General features: G+C 44.8%; 1 protein-coding gene across 1 annotated transcript in view; it reads right to left on the bottom strand.

Moving 5' to 3' along the window:
• LOC310870115 (FYVE and coiled-coil domain-containing protein 1-like) overlaps window positions 1-23,803 on the bottom strand; it is a gene marked incomplete at its 5' end in the record, with an annotated part of 300,865 nt that overhangs the window by 170,890 nt on the left and 106,172 nt on the right. Inside the window, 3 exons of the mRNA XM_083781167.1 lie at window positions 3,560-3,626; window positions 15,548-15,730; window positions 18,349-18,462. Of these exons, the coding sequence (XP_083637293.1) occupies window positions 3,560-3,626; window positions 15,548-15,730; window positions 18,349-18,462 (364 nt within the window). The remainder of the gene's footprint in view (window positions 1-3,559; window positions 3,627-15,547; window positions 15,731-18,348; window positions 18,463-23,803) is intronic.

Genomic DNA, 23,803 nt, shown 5'->3' with positions numbered 1-23,803 from the left:
AGACTGTTGACCATGAAATCTTCCTAAATCCCACGAGAGCCACGAGGGCTGCGCTCTCAGAATGTGTTCTAAGACGGCGTTTCGAACATACAAAACAGGAAGGACATTTTACATTAGAACACGTTGTGTCATGGAAATATGACACGGTGTTGCACAAGGGAGCTGCCTTGTACATGTATTCTGCTAGGTGTTAAGAGAACATCTTGTTAGCTTCCATAGCTATGCTGATGAATACACAATCTGTTGAACCAAATGTATTTATGTCAGAGGAGCTGCTGCATCACTAGCCCCATATGAGACCTCTCCCTCCGCTGTAGCTCCGATATGAAGTCCCACGGGCGTTTCAGAACTGGCGCATGTTTTCCACTTTACACAGTTCTTAACCTTTTCTGCACATTGTATCCAAAAAGTAAAGGTCTAAAGTATTTTTTTGTTTATTAGCGGACAAGAACATCTAAGTGACGTGTTGAAACAAATAAAGTGTTTAAATGGCTTATTTAGTCAACCGGTTCCATGTTTTTCAAGGAAGTTGTGGCCGGAGAGGCAGCATTAGCGCCATCCCCTGGTCAGATGTCAAATGAACTGAAGCCAGTCGGAAAATCTAATTCCTCATTCGAGCGGGGACGGATTAACCCCCACGAGGGCCCCTGGGCCGCTCATTTTCGTCGGGCCCCCACAGCGCTCGTGTGCGCGAAATAGGGGGGCGCTAGTGCGCCAAACACCACCGTCCTACTGACCTGAATAAATATGAGAAATGAAATCTGCAGACTGTAATTTATTTTAAATGAGCAAGCCAGCAACGGAACATGGAACTGGTTGACTAAATAAGCAATTTAAACGCTTGTTTCAGCTTGTTTCAGTTTTTGTATAAATAAAGTGTATTATTATTATTATTACATCAATATTGTGCTTAGAAAATTGTTGTTTGTGCCTCACGGCGGGTCTCCGTTGCGTGCCGCAGCGTGCGTCAAAAAACGAACCGGGGCAATTTTAATGCAGTAAATATTATAGTAACAATTATAATAGGCATATGCCATGAAATGTCAAAGGTTGATTAAAAACGTTACTGATTGTCACGTTTTAAGTTGGTTATGCGCAGTGCCGTTTTCTTCAATACAATAGATTTAGGAGACGCTGGGTCGCATTTAGGCTGCGCCTTGAGCTACTACAAACCACCACTTGGGGGCAGCGTACACCTCATAACAAAGACTGGACAGACAGCTTTGGGTAAACTAGTGTAACTTCATGATGGAAAACTAACTCCGTTAAATCACTGCATATGAGAGAAGAACACTGCAGTCTAAGAGGACCTAAAGAGGACCTGGTCAACCTGATCACATCACACAGAAATATAAGGAAGGGAATATAAGGTCATTTTCAAAGAGCTGGTATGGACAGTCAAGAAGACTTTTAGGCTTGGCTAAACTGCATGCAGTCACTCAATGCTGATGCTTTCTGTTGTTATTATTGCAGTAGATCATATCAAAGACTACAGCATCATTTTGGGTGTCATTATTTTAGCTCATGCCTTTAGTTGTCTCTCTTTCAGAAATAAATAGCCTAGGGCAGCCGCAGGGCATATCAAAATAAACAAGTGTGATAACATCCTACGTAGTACATGCTATTGGCTTAATATTTTGTGTAGAACTCCTTTGGGGGAAATCCACCGACAATAACTGTTGCCTCTGCGGCCACAACTTATTTGAAAAACATGGAACCGGTTGACTAAATAAGCAATTTAAACGCTTGTTTCAGCTTGTTTCGGTTTTTGTATAAGTAAAGTGTATTATTATTATTATTACATCAATATTGTGCTTAGAAAATTGTTGTTTGTGCCTCACGGCGGGGCTCCACCGGGCGCGTTGCGTCTCCGTTGCGTGCGTAAAAAAACGAACCGGGGCAATGTTAATGCAGTCACGCAACGCAACGCAGTGATTAAAAAGGGAACATTCCCTGACGGTGACGGTGACGGAGACGCGACGCTGACGCGCCCGGTGGAGCCCCGTGTAAGTATTAAGATTATAAAGATCGCTTTGGGCATTTTGACTGCCAGGGACATTCCCAGCCATTTCCCATGATCTCGGTGGTTTCACTCATATGGATATAAAGAATGAACTGACTGAGAGAAAACGCTAATGTTACTGCCGTTCAAATATTCCAACTTTCTGAGACAGTTTATTTACAGTTGTGACGACACAAAGACAACTCCATGACAATATCGCTGAGACAGTATAGAGCAGGGGTCCTCAACTAGAAATGATGAAGGTCCACAAATATTTTTTTGAGTGGTGCAACCACTCCTACAACCAGCTTGCAATGTCCTCGTACGTGTTTGTTTGTTTGTGTGTGTGTCTGTCTGTCTGTATGAGCATGAGTATGTGACTTAATAATAGCAGTAGGGGGCGCCAGAAACAGTGAGAGGGGTAGTGACTCTAATGAGAGAGAGTGAGAGAGAGAGAGAGAGAGAGAGAGAGAGAGAGAGGGGGGGGGGGGGGGGGGGGGAATTGCACCACTCAGTTCACACGTGTGTGATTTTTGAATAAGACCGAGGTCCGGTCCCATGCACGGCATCCATCGGAGAGCGGGGCTCTATGCCCGTTTAGTATGGTCAAGCCAAGCTTATACAAATCAGATCCCCTTCCAACCAACCAATAATGGGGTGCAGAGTGCAGGCCCGGAGTGGAACTCCAAATCAGCCCGGGAGTTATACGCCCTGGCAGGCCACACTGTGCGCGCGCATAGCGCGCGCCAGAATTTTGGGGGACCTTGGGGGACATTTTGGGGGCCTTTGCAGCAATTTCACATGAGAAATGTACCATCTGATGTTATTTATATTATTAACTTTAAAAAGAGGTGGTCCGCGGTCCGGTCGCGGACCGCGGTCTGCCAGTTGAGTACCCCTGGTATAGAGTTTAATTGACAGTAATTAATTACTGAATTTATTTTACTCATTCTTGACATTATTCCGGTAGAGTGTCTCTGCCCTAACGGTTGTTTTATCGCCTTTAACCCATGTTGACCCAAGATCAGATTCTAAAAATGTCTCCTACATCCTGACAGTTTTCTGAAAAAGCTATGTTTCTATGTCAGTCGTTCTTCGATTTTTCAAAAAATAGCAGACCTGCAAGCTAATAGCAGATCTACAAGCCCGTAGCAGATCTGCTATTTTTCAATAGCTAAAGCACAAGTAAGACGCGCAAACGCGTGAAGCGAACGCAGCTTGTGTGTGTGTGGTTGTGTGTGCGTGTGTGTGTGTGCGTGTGCGTGTGCGTGTGCGTGTGCGTGTGCGTGTGCGTGTGTGTGTGTGTGTGTGCTACAGCTGCGCCCTGTGTGTGTGTGTGCTACAGCTGCGCCCTCTGGTGGCGGGCGGGTGGTGTAACAGTGGGACAGACACACACACAGACACACAGACACACACACAGACATTCAGCCCTTGCTGTCATAGTAAGTGGCTCACTGCGTTCGCAATAACATGTGTGAGTCCTGAATCCAGTTGTTCCTGCGTGTATGTACTGCATGTGCATCCTCATGCACGTGTGCACGCGCAGCATGCCCGTACCTTGAGCGTGGATATGACAGACGCGGGGTAGCTGAGTCCCACCATGTTGGAGGTGCGTCTGTACATTCTGTTTGGGCGAGATAAAAACAACATCAAATACAACGTCAGGGCTTATAAACGCCATACGTCACGCTCTCCATCCATGCACGAAAAAAAAGGAAAAGAAAAAGAGAAATAAATACACATTTGAAAGCGACGTCAAGTCAAGTCTTGACATCCCCATTACGAAACCTTCAAAACGCTATGAGTTCAACTAGGCAAGGAAAAAGCTTTTAAATGGTTAAGCTATGCGGGTGTACAGTACAGAAACTGTACAGTACAGTAACTGTGGAGTGCAGCACAATTCTTGCTCAAATGTGAATCCCGATTTTCCTCGAACAAGAATTGAGATCACGATTCTCACACGATTCTCTTCCTTTTCATAAAATATTTGTCTTTTAATAATAGTCTGCAGTTGCTGAACATGAATTACTACATTCAAAATGTGGCACCTGGAGCCAACTATACTGTGGCTTTAAACAGACAACATCAAAGGGCATGACTTAAACCTCTCTTCACTAGGAAGAGACCACACCTTCGCTCAAGATTAACAGTTTATTGAAACAGAATGAGATGAATGCGGAATGGAGTGAGGAACCCAAGGTAGGGCGAGACTCAGGGTGGGGGCGTATAGTCTCTGGAGCTGACGGCCATCTTTGCTCTACTCGGAATGAGCGGTTGGTCGTCTCTGCTCCTTCACTGCCCTGATCGCAGGTGTATTTATACTGTGGTGATTGCACTGGGGATTGGCTGGGTGATAATGAAAGGCAGGTGAGTTTGATAAGGAGGGAGGAGAAGTTGATAATGAGGGAGGAGTGGTTAAGGTCAAGCGGAAGGAGGTGTCTTCTCCCGAAACTGCGTTGTATAAATACAATTTCCCTTAAAGTCTCTCTCTTGTAGCTAAAACATAAAGAGTAACTAAAGTGAATTGGACAGCCAACTAGTGCTGCACGCTTCTGGCTCAAGTTTAGAAATGAGATCACATGTGGTGTCGGAATATAGATCTCGATCTTCTTTCGATTGATTGTGCAGCACTATAGTGTACAGCTTTGGGCGTAATCATACTGAGAGGCGTCGCTACAGGCACAGGGAAGAATAAAACACTGGGGCGAAACAGAACATCAGTGAAACGCAGCGCGGTGCACCTGTGGAGCAGGTGATAAAATCGCGATAAAATCAATAATGAATCATAAAGAAAAACGGATTCAAGCAGCATCTTGAAGCCTGGAGTCTAACGTCCATAATCTGTCTGCATTCCTTCCATTGTCCCACTGTTCCCATGCACAGAGGATCCCAAACTGGGGTCTATAGTGCCAAAGATTACAGTGGGGCAGGGGTACTAAAAAGTACATTTTTGAGGGGCGCCAACTACCCAACTACCCAGGCTATGTATATATTCAGAAGCCTCGGTTAAAGGGTGGTGGTGGTGGGCTGGCTGTGATTCACCGGGCTGACATCCACACCAAGGAGGTGGCAGTAACCACTGCTACCACCGCTCCCATCAAAACACAAACTGTCTCATTCAACCGTCCTGCTCCCTGGTTCACTCCTGAGCTCCGGGCCATGAAGTCCACTGGTCGACGGCTGGAGAGGCTTTACAAAACATCTGGCCTCACCGTCCACCATCTGGCCTACCTTGACCATGTGAAGGATTACAAGGCCGCTCTCTCACGATCCATAACCCAGTACTACTCCACCCTTATTGGGTCCCAGGAGAACCACCTCAGAAAGCTGTTTTCCACAGTGAACAAGCTTCTCAACCCTCTCCCCCCCATTCCAGCCTCCGGTGACTCCGACCTCTGCTCCAGTTTCCTGGACTTCTTCCAAGAGAAGGTGGATACCATCCATCGGCAGCTCCAGACATCCGCCACCTGTCTGCCAACACCTCTGCTGCAGGACACTGCTCCCTCAGCCACGTGTACCCCGTTCACCTCCTTCACTCCAGTGGAAGAGTCTCTTACCACCGAGCTGGTCACCAAGGCCAAGGCCTCCAGTTGCTCCCTGGACCCCATGCCCACCACGCTGGTGAAAGCCTGTCTACCAACCCTGGCTCCCATCATCACCAACATCATCAACTCCTCTCTACTATCCGGTACGGTTCCCACCAGTTTCAAAACCGCCTCTGTCACCCCCATATTAAAGAAGCCTGGTCTGGACCCTGCTGACCTCACCAACTACCGGCCGATTTCCAACCTCCCTTTCCTCAGCAAGACCTTGGAGAGGGTAGTCGGCGCACAGCTCCAGCAGCACATGTCCGACCATAGCCTCTTTGAACCCTTCCAGTCTGGTTACAGAGCGCGCCACAGCACTGAGACCGCCATGGTCAAAATTACCAACGACCTCCTCATGGCAGCTGACTCTGGCAAGATCAGCATCCTCATCCTGCTGGACCTCTCTCCAGCCTTTGACACAGTCTCTCACTCCATCCTCCTCAACCGCCTCTCTACACACCTCAACATCACCGGATCTGCGCTCTCCTGGTTTCACACCTACCTGTCCAACCGCCTACAGTTTGTCTCCATGCATGGTTCCAATTCCCACCCAGCCCCAGTTCACCACGGTGTCCCTCAGGGTTCCGTACTCGGTCCAATCCTCTTCACCATATACATGCTCCCGCTCGGCCAGATCATCCGCAAGCACGGCCTTGATTTCCACTGCTACGCTGATGATACTCAGATCTATCTCAGCACAACACCCACCACTCCGCTCCCTCCACCCGCCATTGTCAACTGCATACTCGAAATAAAGACCTGGCTGACCACTGACGTGGCAGGTTTTACACACTCTAAACGCGTAAGGAATCAACAGGTCTGTCAGGAGGCAAGCAAGTTCTCTTTGTTGATCTTTATTTAACGTGTACAGCCGTCCACGGATGCTGCAAGCACACAGGCCGGTCTCCCAAGCAGGCATCCCGATACAAGCACCGAGGTACAGTTTATATCAGAGATCGACTCCACCTACAAGGTGGAGCCGAAGTGAATACAATCTCTCTAGATGTAAGGACCATTTGCTTACACACAAAGGAAGAGGGGGGGTGGGGGGAACAGGATGAGAAGGAGTGAGGTGAGAGGGGAAAGGGGGGGGGGGGACAGGTGAAAAGGACTCTGTTACTCACAGCATGGTTCAGAGCTTCAAAGCTCGTCTAGACTAATTTAGTGTATTCAAATTTGCTTCAAATGAGTCTTGCAGGTGGAAATTCCTTGTCAAATCCTTCCTCTTGTTAATTAAACAACAGCTTAACACATTGTATGCTAGAGTTTTCTATTTGCTCAGGCTTGCTGGTGCTAAGCGATTAACATTGGACTTTTGAACTTTTTAGGGGCCCACAGCGAGGGGCCTCTTATAGCTAGAATCACATCGCATAAATAAAAAGTAGGCCAAACATGTCCACTTCAATTTAAAAAAAAAATTATGATTCTACCATCTTCCATTCTGGAGATATTGACCTTTTTCTAAAACCTGCTTTTGAAGGCACGCTGCTCGCTTGAAAAAACAGCAGAGATATGGAAGGTTGAAGTTGACAGACATTGACAGACAGATATAAAAATGAACACAAATAATATCATATACATACTACACACTGAATGAAAGCCCTGAATGTCTACTTTTAGGAGGAAAACAAATACACATGGTCCCATGTATAGTTTGTCAGTAATTGGCTATTGAATGCAGCTTGCGCCCACCAGAGAGGATTTCAGAAAATGCATGGACCAGAAGAACTATTATTCACAAAATAAGGCCTATAGCGAAATGTACATACTATATACCGTATGAAACAGAAGACTCTCTGCTTTCATAAGAAAAATACTTCTACTGTAATAATAATAAAAATCACACCCCTGTGAAGTGAGCAGTGCAATGTTGCACAACATTGCACTGCTCACTTCACATGGGTGTGATTTTTATTATTATTACAGTAGAAGTATTTTTCTTATGAAAGCAGAGAGTCTTCTGTTTCATACGGTATATAGTATGTACATGTCGCTATAGGCCTTATTTTGTGAATAATGGTTCTTCAGGTCCATGCATTTTCTGAAATCCTCAGAGTATTTTAGACAAGACAAGGAACTGACAACTAAATATTCACAAAATAAGGCCTATACATACTATATACCGTATGAAACAGAAGACTCTCTGCTTTCATAAGAAAAATACTTCTACTGTAATAATAATGAAAATCACACCCCTGTGAAGTGAGCAGTGCAATGTTGCACTGCTCACTTCACAACATTGCACTGCTCACTTCACATGGGTGTGATTTTTATTATTATTACAGTATTAGTTTTTTTCTTATGAAAGCAGAGAGTCTTCTGTTTCATACGGTATATAGTATGTACATGTCGCTATATGCCTTATTTTGTGAATAATAGTTCTATAGGTCCATGCTTTCTCTAATCAGACCAGTGTGTGTCCAGTGGAAACCTCGTATGAATCTGATCTCAGGTCAGAATGGGCTAAAGTTCTCTCTGAAAAAGAGAATTTTATAAATGAAATGGATTCAATAGTCTAGTATTGACAAACAGTATATGGGATATGTGTATTTTATTTGTTTTCCTCCTAAAATTAGACATTTAGGGCTTTCATTCAGTGTGTAGTTGATACTTTATTTATGTTTATATCTGCCTGTCATGATAACGTCATGATGATGATGATTCTATGCACATATGTGATCATTGTCTCAGTAAACAAAATCAACAGATCGTTTGATAGCATAACAGTGACTTGAGAGGTTGACATGTCTGGACATGAACCACAGGAGCGACTCAACTCGCAGTGGGGGGGGGGGGTTCCACGACATGTCTGGACATGAACCACAGGAGCGATAAGCGTAGCCAGGCTGGCTGTGATTTCGACAAAATGACAGACAACACGATGGCTTCCGCAGCTTAGGATTGTATTAGTTATCCATTACAAACGGGTCGATTACGTCCCAGACGCCTTATCACTGCAATTGGCTGGCGAAGGCGCTATGGCGATTATGGTGATCAACTGCCGAGAATCTTTTTTCCGAGAATGAGAGTAGCATTGCAAACTGCAAAACGATCGATCGCAACTCGCAGTGTGGGGGGGGTTCCACGGTGTGATATCTGCTAGCCTAGTATACTGCTTCTTTGTCCAAACATGGCTGACGCGACGGCGAAAAAAAGACAGTTGGTCAGATGTATACTGCTTCTCCTATGGCGGTCCTTCGAGAATACGTCATTCGTTTCGCGTATACCTGTCCGTGAAATGGCGATCGACCGTTGGAGATTATTATTGGTTTATATACGGGTTTATATTTCCGAGAATGAGGCGGCAGACCGGTGAGTTGTCGTTGGAAAGAATTAGAGAGGGCTGTGTCGGCGGTGCAAGGCGATCGCAAGGCGCAGTGGGGCCTGGGGGGGGGAACTCAAACTGCCAAAGCGATCAAGAGACTCCCCCCACAAAGCTTCCTCGGGAGAAACCATGTAGAAACAGGAGGGGAGGGGGAATCGAGTGTATTCACAGACACTAGAGTATGGGTAACTCCATTTTAGATGCCCTGACATCTGCGTTGGTCTATGCCGTTGCCGTGCAGACCCATACGTGTAATGGAGGCATTGGAGGAGGGAGCGTCTTCGCCACAGACAGACCTCTTTTCAGGAGGGAGGGGCTTTTTACTCCCGGATCACATATTGGAGCTTCCTGGAGACGAAAGCTGTTATTTTCTTCGGTGTCCTGGAGCATAGGACGTTGATGTACAGTAAGCAATAAAAAAACGTATAAAACGTATACATACGCTTCGCGCGTACGGCGTTCGATATTAATAAAGCGTATGGATACGTTTCCAGCATTTTTTGTGTTAATTAAACAATAATTGTGAATTTTCCATCAATATCAAAATAATACATCATAATACATTTGAAGAAAATACATAAAAAATAGAAGTACTTGTAACATATTTGAGCTAAGCAAAAGAATGACAAGGGTTTTACAATCGTGACTGGACAATCAAATAAACCAAGAAATCCCTAAAAATGATACTAATACAGTACCCTGTTGAATCAATTTGACCTGTATTTAGAACAGCAACATTACAAATAAACAGAAAACATCATATATTCAAACAATATTTTCTTTCCAGGTGGTCGAGTGATACCCACACTTTTTTTTTTTTTTTTTTTTTTTTGTAGGGGGAGGTGTGTGTGTGTGTGTGTGTGTGTGTGTGGTTAGTGGAGCAAATGACAGGTAGGACAGTCCTCCAGGGGGGGTTGTGTGTGTGTGTGTGTGTGTGTGTTTGTTTGTGTGTGTGTGTGTGTGTGTGTGTGTGTGTGTGTGTGTGTGTGTGTGTGTGTGTGTGTGTGTGTGTGTGGTTAGTGGAGCAAATGACAGGTAGGACAGTCCTCCAGGGGGGTGTAATGTGTGCATAACCTGGACCGGCGGTTGTAGTCTTGTCTGGAAGCGTAGTCCCTTATCGGCTCCAGTTATCCTGTCCACTAACCCCTGGCACCCAGTGTCCAAAATCTTCTTCATCCCTGTGGTCTCCCTCGGATGATGAATGGTAGACTGGATTGCGTTGGTCATAATAGCCCCTACTGTCCTCTCTCTGCATATGATGTCTTCTGTTGTGTCCAAAATCTTCTTCATCCCTGTGGTCTCCCTCGGATGATGAATGGTAGACTGGATTGCGTTGGTCATAATAGTCCCTACTGTCCTCTCTCTGCATATGATGTCTTCTGTTTTCGTTCTTGTCACAGTCTTCTTCTTTGTCTTTTGACAGCATAGTGACAGCGCTCATCATTGCAAGCTGAAGGACTTCGGCCTTGTTTTTATCCTGTTTCTTCTCTTTTTCGTTCATCTCGTTTTCGACGTCCTCTGCATGAGTTGCATGCTTGATGATGTCGGCCGGATCAGCTGTTCTGTAGCCAATGAGAGATTGTTTCACTCGCTTAGAGAGTTTTCCATGCATGTTGCTTATTAGCTGGCTGACCAGGAAGGCTTTGGCAAACGGGTCGTTCTGGTCTTTTCCTCCTCCGTGGATGAGTATGGATTCCTCCAGGCGGTGGCGGAACTGACTGATCGTTTCATCTTTGCCCTGTTTACAGTTCTGCACTTCAGTCAGATTTAATATCGTTGGGAAGAGCGTCATAATCTTCTCACACACTGCATCCACAGCAGTCATGTATCTGCGATTGTCCTCAAATTGTACAAGGACAGGCCTCTCATCTTGATACGTTTGGGCGACATCTAGGACTGCTTGCATTTTTGAAGGTTCCATATTCTTGGCACAGATGTCAAGTACTTCTTTCATTGTAGGTCTGTATGTACGACAAAAGGCCTGCAGTTCTTTAGTCCAGCGGCGTCCTCCCACTTCAGTAGGCGTTTTCAGTGTAGCTGCGTATTGGCCTATGTCATCTGGAGACCACAGGCGTTGCACCATCATTACATCGCCGTGCGGATTGGCTACTTCTACCATGGGGCACTGTATGTCAGCCAGCAGTATGTTGTCCCCGTCCTCCTGGTCCATCCATGGGTAAGAACAAAGTTCACTTGAGGTGGGCACCCCGCCCGGCAGGCGACAATACTCTGATGCACCCTGTGCACGTCTCGCTGTCCCAGGCCCTCTTCTTCCCTGCTCATGTGGCGGTGTGCTGCCCTGGGTGATGGCGACACTGCTGCGATGGGGCCCTGTCCCCCCATGGCTGCCAGGGGTGGACGGATGCACAGATGGAAGCAAGGTCTGTGGTTTCCGTGTCGTGTCCGCATCGTCACTGTTGGCCAGCTCTGGGCCAGGGATGCCAGTGCAGGATGGACGTCGGCTCTTAGTAGTGTCATTGGACCGAGCGGAGCCTTCCTTGTGTCGAGCCTCTTTCAATAGGCCCAGTGCAGCGGATATCAGGATTACCGCTGGAGTAGACGGCTGCAGGCCTGCAGCAACAGTCTCCAGAAGGCTGAGCACAGCGGACACCAGGATTGGCGTTGGAGTCGAGGGCTGTAGGCCCGTAGCAACAGTCTCCAGAAGGCTGATCGCAGTGGACACCAATATTGCCGTTGGAGTAGAGGGCTGTAGGTCTGCAGCAACAGTTTTCAATAGGCTGAGCGCAGCGGATATCAGGACCGCTGCTGGAGTAGAGGGTTGCAGGCCCGCAGCAAGAGCCACAGCCGTCCGTTGTAGCTGGATGGCAGATTGACCGGCCCGCATGGAGCCCAGGCAGCCCAGGTCCAGGGTCTGCTGTGGAGGAGACAAAGGAGAATTCTGAGGAGCCAGTGGCCCGCTCTCTTCCCTCAAAGAATCTATGTTTGGAAGTTCCCTCATATGACTCTCCCGTTGTCTAAATTGTGCTTCCTCCATCCACATTGACAATACTTTCCTGTGGCGGTCACATCTGTCAAGTTTGTGCGTTTTAACTGACTTTTTCTTTCTCATTTTCTTCTCAGCTTCTCTTAGTAGTCGGTCTAAGTCAAGCAATTTTTTTATACTTAAAGAGCCTTGTTCTGGGAACCCCATCTGTTTCCACTCATCAAGGCAGTCTAATGCTTCTGGACCATATTTTGCAACCATCCCGCTCATGAGAGGAGACCATCTTTCTTTGTCTTCTGCCACTGGCGCACTTTTTTTATTTCCCATACTGACTATCTATGTAACACGGTAATCTTTGTGCTACAAACTTTACTTGGTCTAAACACGGTATCTTTATGTCTTATCTGAGAGTAACAAGATGTCTTTATGTTGTTTTACAACAAGGTTCTTATGCTATTCTCAGTATAACAAGGTGTCTTTGTGTTTACAAACTTACTTCTCTTTCTTTACTGGACTTAATGCAAAACGCTGTATCTTTATGTTTTCTTTATGTTGTTTTCAACAAGGTTAACAAGGTGTCTTTGCGTTTGCAAACTTGGCTTAATGCAAGGTCTCTTTTCTTAGGCTAGGCTTGCTGCTGTATTTTGAATCAAGCATACTTGACTATTACAATAGATAGGTTGGCAAAATATGGTCTTAGAATTTATAATTAGCTCTTCAATTGTCTGAAATTTGGAAGATTCTCACCGTTTTTTTAGTGTAGCCACAGGGTTTTTTTTTAAATCCAGGCGTTGAACTCCATTGATGCAGCCATGATTCTTCTGTCCTTTTTGGAGCGGTTCGTTGACGTCAGTTGTGGCTTGATCTTCCGGAGCTCAACGACACAGGATCCCACTTCTGACACCAAATTGACGTGGCAGGTTTTACACACTCTAAACGCGTAAGGAATCAACAGGTCTGTCAGGAGGCAAGCAAGTTCTCTTTGTTGATCTTTATTTAACGTGTACAGCCGTCCACGGATGCTGCAAGCACACAGGCCGGTCTCCCAAGCAGGCATCCCGATACAAGCACCGAGGTACAGTTTATATCAGAGATCGACTCCACCTACAAGGTGGAGCCGAAGTGAATACAATCTCTCTAGATGTAAGGACCATTTGCTTACACACAAAGGAAGAGGGGGGGTGGGGGGAACAGGATGAGAAGGAGTGAGGTGAGAGGGGAAAGGGGGGGGGGGACAGGTGAAAAGGACTCTGTTACTCACAGCATGGTTCAGAGCTTCAAAGCTCGTCTAGACTAATTTAGTGTATTCAAATTTGCTTCAAATGAGTCTTGCAGATGGAAATTCCTTGTCACCACCAACCTACTTCAACTCAACAGCAAGAAAACTGAGCTCATGCTCATGGCTTCCAAGGCGCTACTTCAGAAGATTGGTGATTTCATCCTCCAATTCGACAGTTCCTCCATCTCCCCATCCTCCGAAGTGCGCAACCTGGGCGTCATCCTGGACTCCACCCTTTCATTCCAAACTCACATCAAATCCGTAACTAAGTCAGCCTTTTTTCACCTGAAGAACATCTCCAGACTCCGTCCGTCACTCTCTGATTCCGTCGCAGAAACCCTCATCCATGCCTTTGTGTCCTCCCGCCTAGACTACTGCAACGGTGTCCTGTTTGGACTCCCCAAAAAAGACCTGGACCGTCTGCAGTATGTCCAAAACTCAGCTGCCAGAGTGCTGACCCGGACCAAACCCTGGCAGCACATCACCCCCACCCTCGAACGCCTCCACTGGCTTCCCGTCAAAGACCGCATCACCTACAAACTCCTCCTGCTCACCTTCAAAGCTCTCCACGGACTAGCCCCCCAGTACCTGTCCGACCTCCTCGAGGACTACATCCCGGCACGTACACTGCGGTCTTCAGACCTTGGGCTCCTCACCGTCCGTCATGGGAAAAGGCGGTCCCTCGGCGACAGGGCCTTCAGTGTGGCTGCCCCTGCACTCTGGAACTCTCTGCCCTATGAGATTCGCCAAGCCAAAACTTTGGACTCTTTCAAGTCTGCACTGAAGCGACACTTGTTCATCCAGGCTTTTGGAATATAATTATGTTTTGTTGTGTTGTAAAGCGCTTTGGGTTTCTTGAAAGGCGCTATAAAAATGCAAGTTATTATTATTATTATTATTACCCCGTCCCACCCGACAGTGTGTTATGAACAAAGACAGTGACACTGGCAAATGCTTCCAATAAGTTTACATCAGATCAACATCTAATGATTAGATATATAGGACACTGGAAAACAGTTATACAATTATGTTGATTTTCTTTTTTTTAATTGGTGTATTTTTTGTTCTTTTCCATTACTTGTGCTGCTACAATATCTGAGGAGCCAAACAAAAATACATTTGACTGTAAAGTATCTGTATACAATACACAACACTTTATTATTGCAGTTTTAATTTATCCTCACTGTCGCGGAAGCTTCAAGGTTCAGGTTTATTGTTGTGTATTGTATACAGGTAATTTACAGTCACGCACGCACGCACGGCCAAATGAGATTTGGCCATGACTATGGGGAGAGACAATTGAATATAAAGAAAAACATTATGTTACATGTGACCTTATGGATTTAACGATTGCAACAGATCAACAATAGCCATGGGGAGGCAGGCCTGTGTGAGTAGCCTATGTTGTGCCTTTTTTATGAGTCACGGTGCACAGCATAACACAGCCAAGCTTCCCAAGGCCACATGTCTGTATGGCGATGTATATGTATTATTATTGCAGTTTGAATTTATCCTCACTGTCGCGTGAGGAAGCTTCAAGGTTCAGGTTTATTGTTGTGTTGTGTATTGTATACAGGTATACTTTACAGTCAAATGGATTTTTGTTTGGCTCCTCAGATATTGTAGCAGCACAAGTAATAGTAGTAAAGAGGAAAAGAACAAAAAATACACCAATTAAAAAAAGAAAACATAATTGTATAGCGGTTTTCCAGTGTCCTATATACTGTATCTAATCATTAGATGTTGATCTGATGTAAACTTATTGTTTAGTGTCACTGTCTTTGTTCATAACACACTGTTGGATGGGACGGGGTAGTTAGATTTGGGACAATCATCTGTGATCAGAGTTTAGATTTGGGGTGAATGTAAACCGCAAATAAAGTTATTATAGCTGTGAATTTGTGTGGCAAATCCTGTAGTACGGTCCGGAGCAGTGCTTCTTGACCCATTCAAATCCTGTAGTACGGTCCGGAGCAGTGCTTCTTGACCCATTCTGGATCAGGTCTCACGATCCGTATTGAAATCCCTCACACGGAGCAGTGCTTCTTGACCCATTCTGGATCAGGTCTCATCCTGTAGTGCGGTCCGGAGCAGTGCTTCTTGACCCATTCTGGATCAGGCCTCACGATCCGTATTGAAATGTGCAAAGTCAGACGGGTGGATAAAGACATCTCCAAACAGAGAAAATTGGATGGGTCTGGAATGAATACTAAAGAATGCGAGTCTGAGGAGAAATAATTGACAAAGCGCTTCAACTTGGCAGTGAGCCACATGGCGTCTGGGAGTTGATGGATTGAAAATGCCTCGCTTTGACAGAGGGAAAGATGCTGTTACGGTCCATATGAATTATTAAATGTTGTATATTCTCATTAAATGACAACATGCGTGTATAATGTAAGCCTAAGCCTACCTCTCAACAAAGATGCCGGCCTGCACGGCGTGCACTATGCTCCTGAAGCGTGGCTTCTCCTCGGTGCGTCTCAGCATCAGGCCCATCTGCCGGGTGAAGGTGGAGGCCAGCCAGTCCCTCACCTCCGACGGAACCGACTCCGACTGGATGTCACTGAGCTCGTCCTCTGTGTCCACCAGCCGCCTGGACGCAGGGAAGGACGGGGTGGAGATGGAGAGACAGAGACAGACAGAGAGACAGAGACAGACAGAGACAGACAGAGAGACAGAGACAAACAGAGAGACAGAGACAAACAGAGAGACAGAGACAGACAGAGAGACAGAGACAAACAGAGAGACAGAGACAAACAGAGAGACAGACAGAGAGACAGACAGAGAGACAGACAGAGAGACAGAGAGACAGAGACAAACAGAGAGACAGAGACAAACGGAGACAAACAGAGAGACAGAGAAAAACAGAGAGACAGAGACAAACAGAGAGACAGAGACAAACAGAGAGACAGAGAGAGCAAACATTTGATTTAGATCTAGTGTTTTGAATAAAATTCAATTATAATTTTTTTGTCATATTTTAGTCATCTGAAAATGTTTTAGTTGTGGTCTAGTTTTGGTTAGCCTGAAAGTATACGCTCCCTTTCCCAACGCTACAGCGGACGAACAGCGGCGACTCTGGGCGATACAAATCTCCTAGTCGGCGTTCCTGCTGTCATTACCGTACGTAATGTAAACGTGTCACCGTTCCACGAGGAGGTGATTGGCTATCGCCGGACGATGTCGTCCAAAAGATAATATATTTTCATGTTTTTTAAAGTACGTCAGGCTTGTGGCACTGTTAAAACGTACTGTGAGGCTGTGGTATCCATTTTAGTCCATATTTGCAATATTCTATGTCAAGACTACATTTCTGTGCTAAGTCAGTTCGTCTCCAAGGCCAGCTGTCTTTGTTCGTGCACACACACGCACGCTTCCGGATCCGTCTGCACCATGTGCACATACACACACATACACACACACACACACACACGCATGCACACACACACACACACACACACACACAAACACGCATGCACATGGACACATAAGGCGGGGGGGTGCTATTGAATAACACGGGGAGGCCCTGGACGCCAGAACAGCGTGCACGTGCATTTACAGTAATGTATGGACTTGAGTATATAAGGCCAGACAAAGAACGATCTGGACAGCCGGTTTCCCCCATTCCTCCTTCTCCTTCTCTCCCCAATGTAACTGGGTCATTCTCCCCGACGGCGTAAGGCCGTCGGACCTATGCTGTTTGCTGTGCTGTGTACTCTGAAATATACATCAAGGAACATCATCTCGTCGTCTGTCTGCCGTGCACATTTACTCTCCTGTATGGTATTTTAATATACTACAAGGCATGTGCCCGCCTCACCACATTAAAGAAAATGTTCGATCAAATGTGTTTAATTGACGATGACTGTTATCCATCATGTCATACATCACAGCTCAACTCCAAACAGCAGATCAAACTACAAATGTGCTTCTGTCAAAAAAAGCTTTGATCTTTCTGTAATCCTGCAATGGATGATGGTTATTCTCCATAGCTAGCCTTGGTTAAAGCCAGATCGTATCTGGCTGTGCTGAATGTCAACTGTGAACTGTTGACACAAGAGTCAGGGCTTCTAACATACACATTCACGCACGCACGCACGCACGCACGCACGCACGCACGCAGACACAGTGGACCACTGGTAAGCCACTGATACAGTATTTTACCCCCATCCATCCATGCATCCATCCAACCAGCCATCCATGACGTAAGAGCAAACGGCACCCTGTGAGTATGAGGATCCCCAGGGGTGAGTGAGTGTGGCTTTTTCTGTTTGACATTACCTTACATTAGGTGGTGAGTGAGTGTTGTAGATGGAGACTTGGAGCCTGAAAGTGAGACTGACCTTTATCAATCTCGAAGGAGGAGACCACCACTGTTTGATAAAAGACTGCTTGGTTTCTAGATATTTTACTCTTGTGGTCCTTATAACTTCATCAAGAACATCCACAAGATTCCTCCAGTCAAGAAAATATGTATCCATCTACCATATAGGGATGCAAATTATAGATGAATTCATTAACTGATAACCTTAATGATGGATTAACCGGTTAGTTGATAAGCGGCGTTATTGATTTTATCTGATATCTCAATGTCTAACATGAAAATCTACATTTTGCTGATATAGAGAAAGAATAAAGGCATAGGCTATTGTATTCCTTAATCAAATATTTATTTGACCATTTGAGCTACAGAGCCAAGCAATGGCATATTTTATGAGGATTTTTTTTTTTTTAAGTGCAATGTCTTGTCTGTCACATCACATGCAAAATATGTTTCTGTGGCTACCGACGTGGGGAGGGGGAACCTTTTTTTAACCGGCCCACATGTGCTTCTTAATGGTGATTCATCGATTATCCCTAGAGAGCACCTTTGGTAAGAATCATACAGTGTCAATATACTGTATTGTTTACTACTGGTCATATTAAGGATGTCCTGATCACATTTATTTTGCTCCCGATTTGCTCAAATCATTTGATTTTGAGCATCATGCCGATACCGATTTTCCCGATCCAATATTAATAATCTTATGGAACACACATGCCATATCACAATAGAATAATATCCAAAATCACAGACAATATCCAGTCTAATATCACGATATGGATATAATATTATATACTAGGGATGTCCCGATCACGTTTGTTTGGCTCCCGATCCGATTCCAATCATTTGAAAATGACGTGTAACGTATTCAGGGCTTCTTCTCTTACCTGGTCTCCTCGATGTAAACTGACTCCAGCACCGTGGCGGCATATTCAAGGTTCTTCTTGAGGTCGACCAGGGAGGCCTCTCCTCTCTCCAGCTGCTTCACCAGACACCTCAGCCTGCACGGGAGAGAAGAAGCACATCAATCATTTAAGACACTTGGAGATCACTGACCTGTTGTACTCTCGGAGCAAAGAGGGAAGAAAAAGCAATTCTCATTCTATGTTCTAATTGTGGTTCCTTCCTGCTCCGTGCAGGACAAGGTGAGAGGTTTGGTTTTTGACCGTATCTGCTCTGCAACTTTAACCTTCATCATGTCTGTTATCATCCATTTATTCATCCACAGATACAGTCGTTTATAATCATGTGCCACTCAGTCAATCTTGTTCATAATTGTGCAGTACATATTTGTGGACCCTTTGGTGTTGAAGGTTGAAGGTTTCTTTATTTTGTCTCCCAAGGGAGAAATTTGTCTTGGACCCCAAGGTGAAGTTACTGAAAATATCACCAAATGGCGTACATGTGTGCAGACACGTACACACACACACACACACACACACACACACACACACACACACACACACACACACACACACACACACACACACACACACACACACACACACACACACACACACACACACACACACACACACACACACACACACACACACACACACGCTTTATCTTTTCAATACTAATCTACTTTTGTCTGCACCTAAAAACCAATAATGGTTATTATTGTACTTCAGCAGAAGAAACAAAATCACAATTTAGTAGCTGCATGGTACCCACAGAGCATGCAGACTCCCAGACGCAAGGCTATTATTGGCACAGCTCATTGATTACCACACAATCTAACGACGCCAAGGAAGGGAAAAGGTGGCAACATGAATATCTTATCAAACATGATTCCTAATTACAAAATTACAAGCCAGATAATTAGGAGAAAGCAGCAATAGAGGGTATGCGTATGCATAAAATGAATGGCAAATCGAGTGGCAAAGTGACTTTAAAATAGTTTAACCTGCAATCAGATAGGACTTTTCTGTGTGTATGTACGGGGCTGTCAAGGCCAGAAAGTAGTTTTTTCCCGCATAACTCCTCCGGTACCCTCCATTAGTCTCTCTGGACTCTTCTAAATGGATTAAAGCCCTACTCCCATACCCTCCATTAGTCTTTCTGGACTCTTCTAAATGGATTAAAGCCCTACTCCCATACCCTCCATTAGTCTTTCTGGACTCTTCTAAATGGATTAAAGCCCTCCTCCCATACCCTCCATTAGTCTCTCTGGACTCTTCTAAATGGATTAAAGCCCTGCTCCCATACCCTCCATTAGTCTCTCTGGACTCTTCTAAATGGATTAAAGCCCTGCTCCATACCCTCCATTAGTCTTTCTGGACTCTCCTAAATGGATTAAAGCCCTGCTCCCATACCCTCCATTAGTCTTTCTGGACTCTTCTAAATGGATTAAAGCCCTGCTCCCATACCCTCCATTAGTCTTTCTGGACTCTTCTAAATGGATTAAAGCCCTGCTCCCATACCCTCCATTAGTCCTTCTGGACTCTTCTAAATGGATTAAAGCCCTACTCCCATACCCTCCATTAGTCTTTCTGGACTCTTCTAAATGGATTAAAGCCCTACTCCCATACCCTCCATTAGTCTTTCTGGACTCTTCTAAATGGATTAAAGCCCTCCTCCCATACCCTCCATTAGTCTCTCTGGACTCTTCTAAATGGATTAAAGCCCTGCTCCCATACCCTCCATTAGTCTCTCTGGACTCTTCTAAATGGATTAAAGCCCTGCTCCATACCCTCCATTAGTCTTTCTGGACTCTCCTAAATGGATTAAAGCCCTGCTCCCATACCCTCCATTAGTCTTTCTGGACTCTTCTAAATGGATTAAAGCCCTGCTCCCATACCCTCCATTAGTCTTTCTGGACTCTTCTAAATGGATTAAAGCCCTGCTCCCATACCCTCCATTAGTCCTTCTGGACTCTTCTAAATGGATTAAAGCCCTGCTCCCATACCCTCCATTAGTCTTTCTGGACTCTTCTAAATGGATTAAAGCCCTGCTCCCATACCCTCCATTAGTCTTTCTGGACTCTCCTAAATGTATTAAAGCCCTGCTCCCATACCCTCCATTAGTCTTTCTGGACTCTTCTAAATGGATTAAAGCCCTACTCCCATACCCTCTATTAGTCTCTCTGGACTCTTCTAAATGGATTAAAGCCCTGCTCCCATACCCTCCATTAGTCTTTCTGGACTCTCCTAAATGGATTAAAGCCCTGCTCCATACCCTCCATTAGTCTTTCTGGACTCTTCTAAATGGATTAAAGCCCTGCTCCCATACCCTCCATTAGTCTTTCTGGACTCTTCTAAATGGATTAAAGCCCTGCTCCATACCCTCCATTAGTCTTTCTGGACTCTCCTAAATGGATAAAAGGTGTTGGTGTTGCAATCCAAGCCAGAGGGGTGTGCCTTTACTTTAGATGTGCCATTGTGTGTCACATGCATGCCCTTCGGACAGACAGAGACAAGGTTGACCGTCTGTCACTCCTCCTCTGACCATGTCAATAAACAACACCTGATAAATGTCACCCTAGGGGAACTGCGGCTGCACGCCATGTTGACAAAGAATAGGCCCCACTGGCCTATTCATAAACAGGAAAACAACACAACGTGCTCCACGGAGTCGGTCGCCATGCAATTTAGTTGCACGGACTCTAATAATGGCTATTAAGAACAGCTGTGTGCCACTGAGATTCCCTGTGAACATGCGACATGGAGAGACAAATGCAATTCCTTCCTCAATTAAGTCTATTATCAGATGGCAATTTACAAAAGAAAGAAAAGAAAAAAGAAAAAATGGAAATACCCAGAGTAATTGGTCATTTGCTGTATTGTGTAACACTGCTGTTAGCATTATGCTGCGGTACAGGAAATGTATGTTGAAAACTATAATGAAGGATTATGTACGCTTTTGTGGAGAGCTTTCCAGAAAATGTTGTCTGAAAGAGAAGCAATGAATGCCCAGCCTGCAGTACCAGAGTTACAGTATAGTTGTCTAAGACTGCTGCTCCGTTTTTTTATTCTAATAAAAAGAATGATATTGTCTTTGACTCTTTGTATATCCTGTTGAGCCTATGAAAAGCAAAGGTTGGGAATTGAGAGCTATAGCCAATAGACTACGGTTGTAGTTTTTTTTAGATGGGAGACTGCCTTTTTTTTTTAAGTAGGGAGTTGTGAGATATTATAGAATATAGATGGTGTCTGGGGTTTTGGGAGAATCGATTGTCCTGTCAACTAAATCGAAATGTGTTCATTTAAAGCTTATGTTATTGCCAAGGGAGATGATAGATTAGGTTAATAGCACAGGCCTGGTACAAAGAAGTGTGCTTTGGCAAATAAGAGCCAAGTTGAAAAAAAAGAAAAAGAAAATACAATAAAATAACTCTTTTACAAGAGCAAAGACTGTGTATTATGCATTATGTAGGCCTATACTGTATTCAGTCAAGCTGGTGAAAAGGGGAACACATCTTCTGACACTCATGATAATCTGCTCTTTCTAGTTTTAGAATGAGATTTCATCATAATCTGCTCTTTCTAGTTTTAGAATGAAATTTAATCCGTCATAAAATGATGCAATGTAGTAAATAGCAATACTCCAGACACTAGACTGCACTCCTTATTTCTTCTGTGCAACTATAGAAAATATCCACAGACAACCAACATGTGTTGAATTGTTATGAACGTTACCATGCTAAGATCAAGAATTCTTGAATGAGTGATTTAGGTGAGACGTGTGTGCCACACAAAGGTAATCAAGTTAACACGATGCATGCAAGTGCATCATGGGACTTACGTGAAAGTTATGTCAAAGAGATTATATATATAAAGAGGCAAAACTCCCCACTTTCCATAGGAACAACCAGCGCCCAGTGGCTCCGCAATATTGGATGATGACGTAACTTCTGGTTACTTAAAAAAAAAAAACATTAAAAAGTCATGCTGTACAAAACAAAAACTTGTTTTTATCCTGTTCTACTCTCATATTGATTTACCCATTTATTTATAATATTTATGAATGGATCAAAGCAGAAATTAGTAACATATTCATTCAGAATGTTTCCGTGCATGTTTGAGGCGTTACATAGATTCCACGTATTTGAGGATCATTATACCATTATACTGGTCAATAACATATTACTGTGAATTTACTAAAGCTCATGCACTTTGCGACTTGTTTACTTTGCGTTCAAATTCATACACTATGCCCCTTGATGGGGTTGCATGCACTAATCACTAATCAGTAAATTAATAAATAAAGTAAAGTATGTGTACGTTTGGTACTAGGCCTGTCAACACTACACAAAACCCACTGAATGTCAAAGAAGACCTCTCAACAGTTAATGAATGATTCATTGTCCTCACATTGGCTGGTGCTTAAATGCTTGTTTCTTTCTCGGTCCAAACAAACTGGCCAGTTCCACGTGGCTGTCTTCAAATACCGTGACCCATTAACAGCTCTGTAACAATGATACTAGTCACTGGGTTAAATAAACACGGTGACAGACGGAGAGAACCCAGCAGGAGGCAATCTGCCGGCGCTGTGTGTGACAATGAGAGGTTTATTTGCCTGGCCTCAGATGGGGTGAGTGCCAAGCACAGGAGATTAGTGACGGCCGGTATTTGGGAGCATGGTCTGCCTCATCTATTTTTATTAACTGCACGGCCTTGGCTGACCTGCGTAGAGTGAAGAAGGTAGAGGTGTCGGTGCCAGACTGCAGCTCTGCACTTCAAGAGTTTTGACCTCTGTGCCCAGCCAAGAACGAAGGTGAAAACAAGCGACGTTGAACAGGGCCAAGAGCAGTGGCGTTTCCAGGAATTACATTTTGGGCAGGCAAGAATTACATTTTGGGCAGGCAAGAATTACATTTTGGGCAGGCAAGATGTGTTGCCCCCCCCCCCCCCCGCACAATCAGTAGCACTAACGGTTTTCAAAGAGATATACCTGCCAGACAGTAGGATACAAAGGCTGAAAGGCAAGCATTTGCATTCGAATAGCTAGCGGACCAGGCACATGCCACATGCCACATAGGCTCTGGCCTGACAGCGTGCCCCCGCGTTTGAGTCCCGTTCATGACGACCTTTGCTGCACGTCTCTCCCTCCTCCTTTCCTGTCCTGTCCAGCATGTTAACTACATCTTTAAAGAAATCTTTAAAAAATAAAGAAAAAAAGAGTAACATTGCAGCATATTCTTCTCGACGCCACAAAGTCTGAGCACCACCTCCTCCTCCATGACAATTCGCGCTCTCACTGTGAGGCAGATGAAGAAAAATATGTGATTTTTGGCATTCACTGGGATGCAAATAAATGAAATTAAATGACTGGCGCCCATGATGTTCCAATCGCATCTTGGCATTAGAAGGTGTGTAATCAATGGCCCAGGTCAGTGTA

This window comes from Protomyctophum parallelum (genome assembly GCF_964188405.1).
Source record: "Protomyctophum parallelum genome assembly, chromosome: 14".
In the NCBI taxonomy this organism is placed as follows: domain Eukaryota; kingdom Metazoa; phylum Chordata; class Actinopteri; order Myctophiformes; family Myctophidae; genus Protomyctophum; species Protomyctophum parallelum.
Note: the sequence above shows the minus strand (reverse complement) of the source record. Positions and strands in the feature narration are given on the sequence as shown.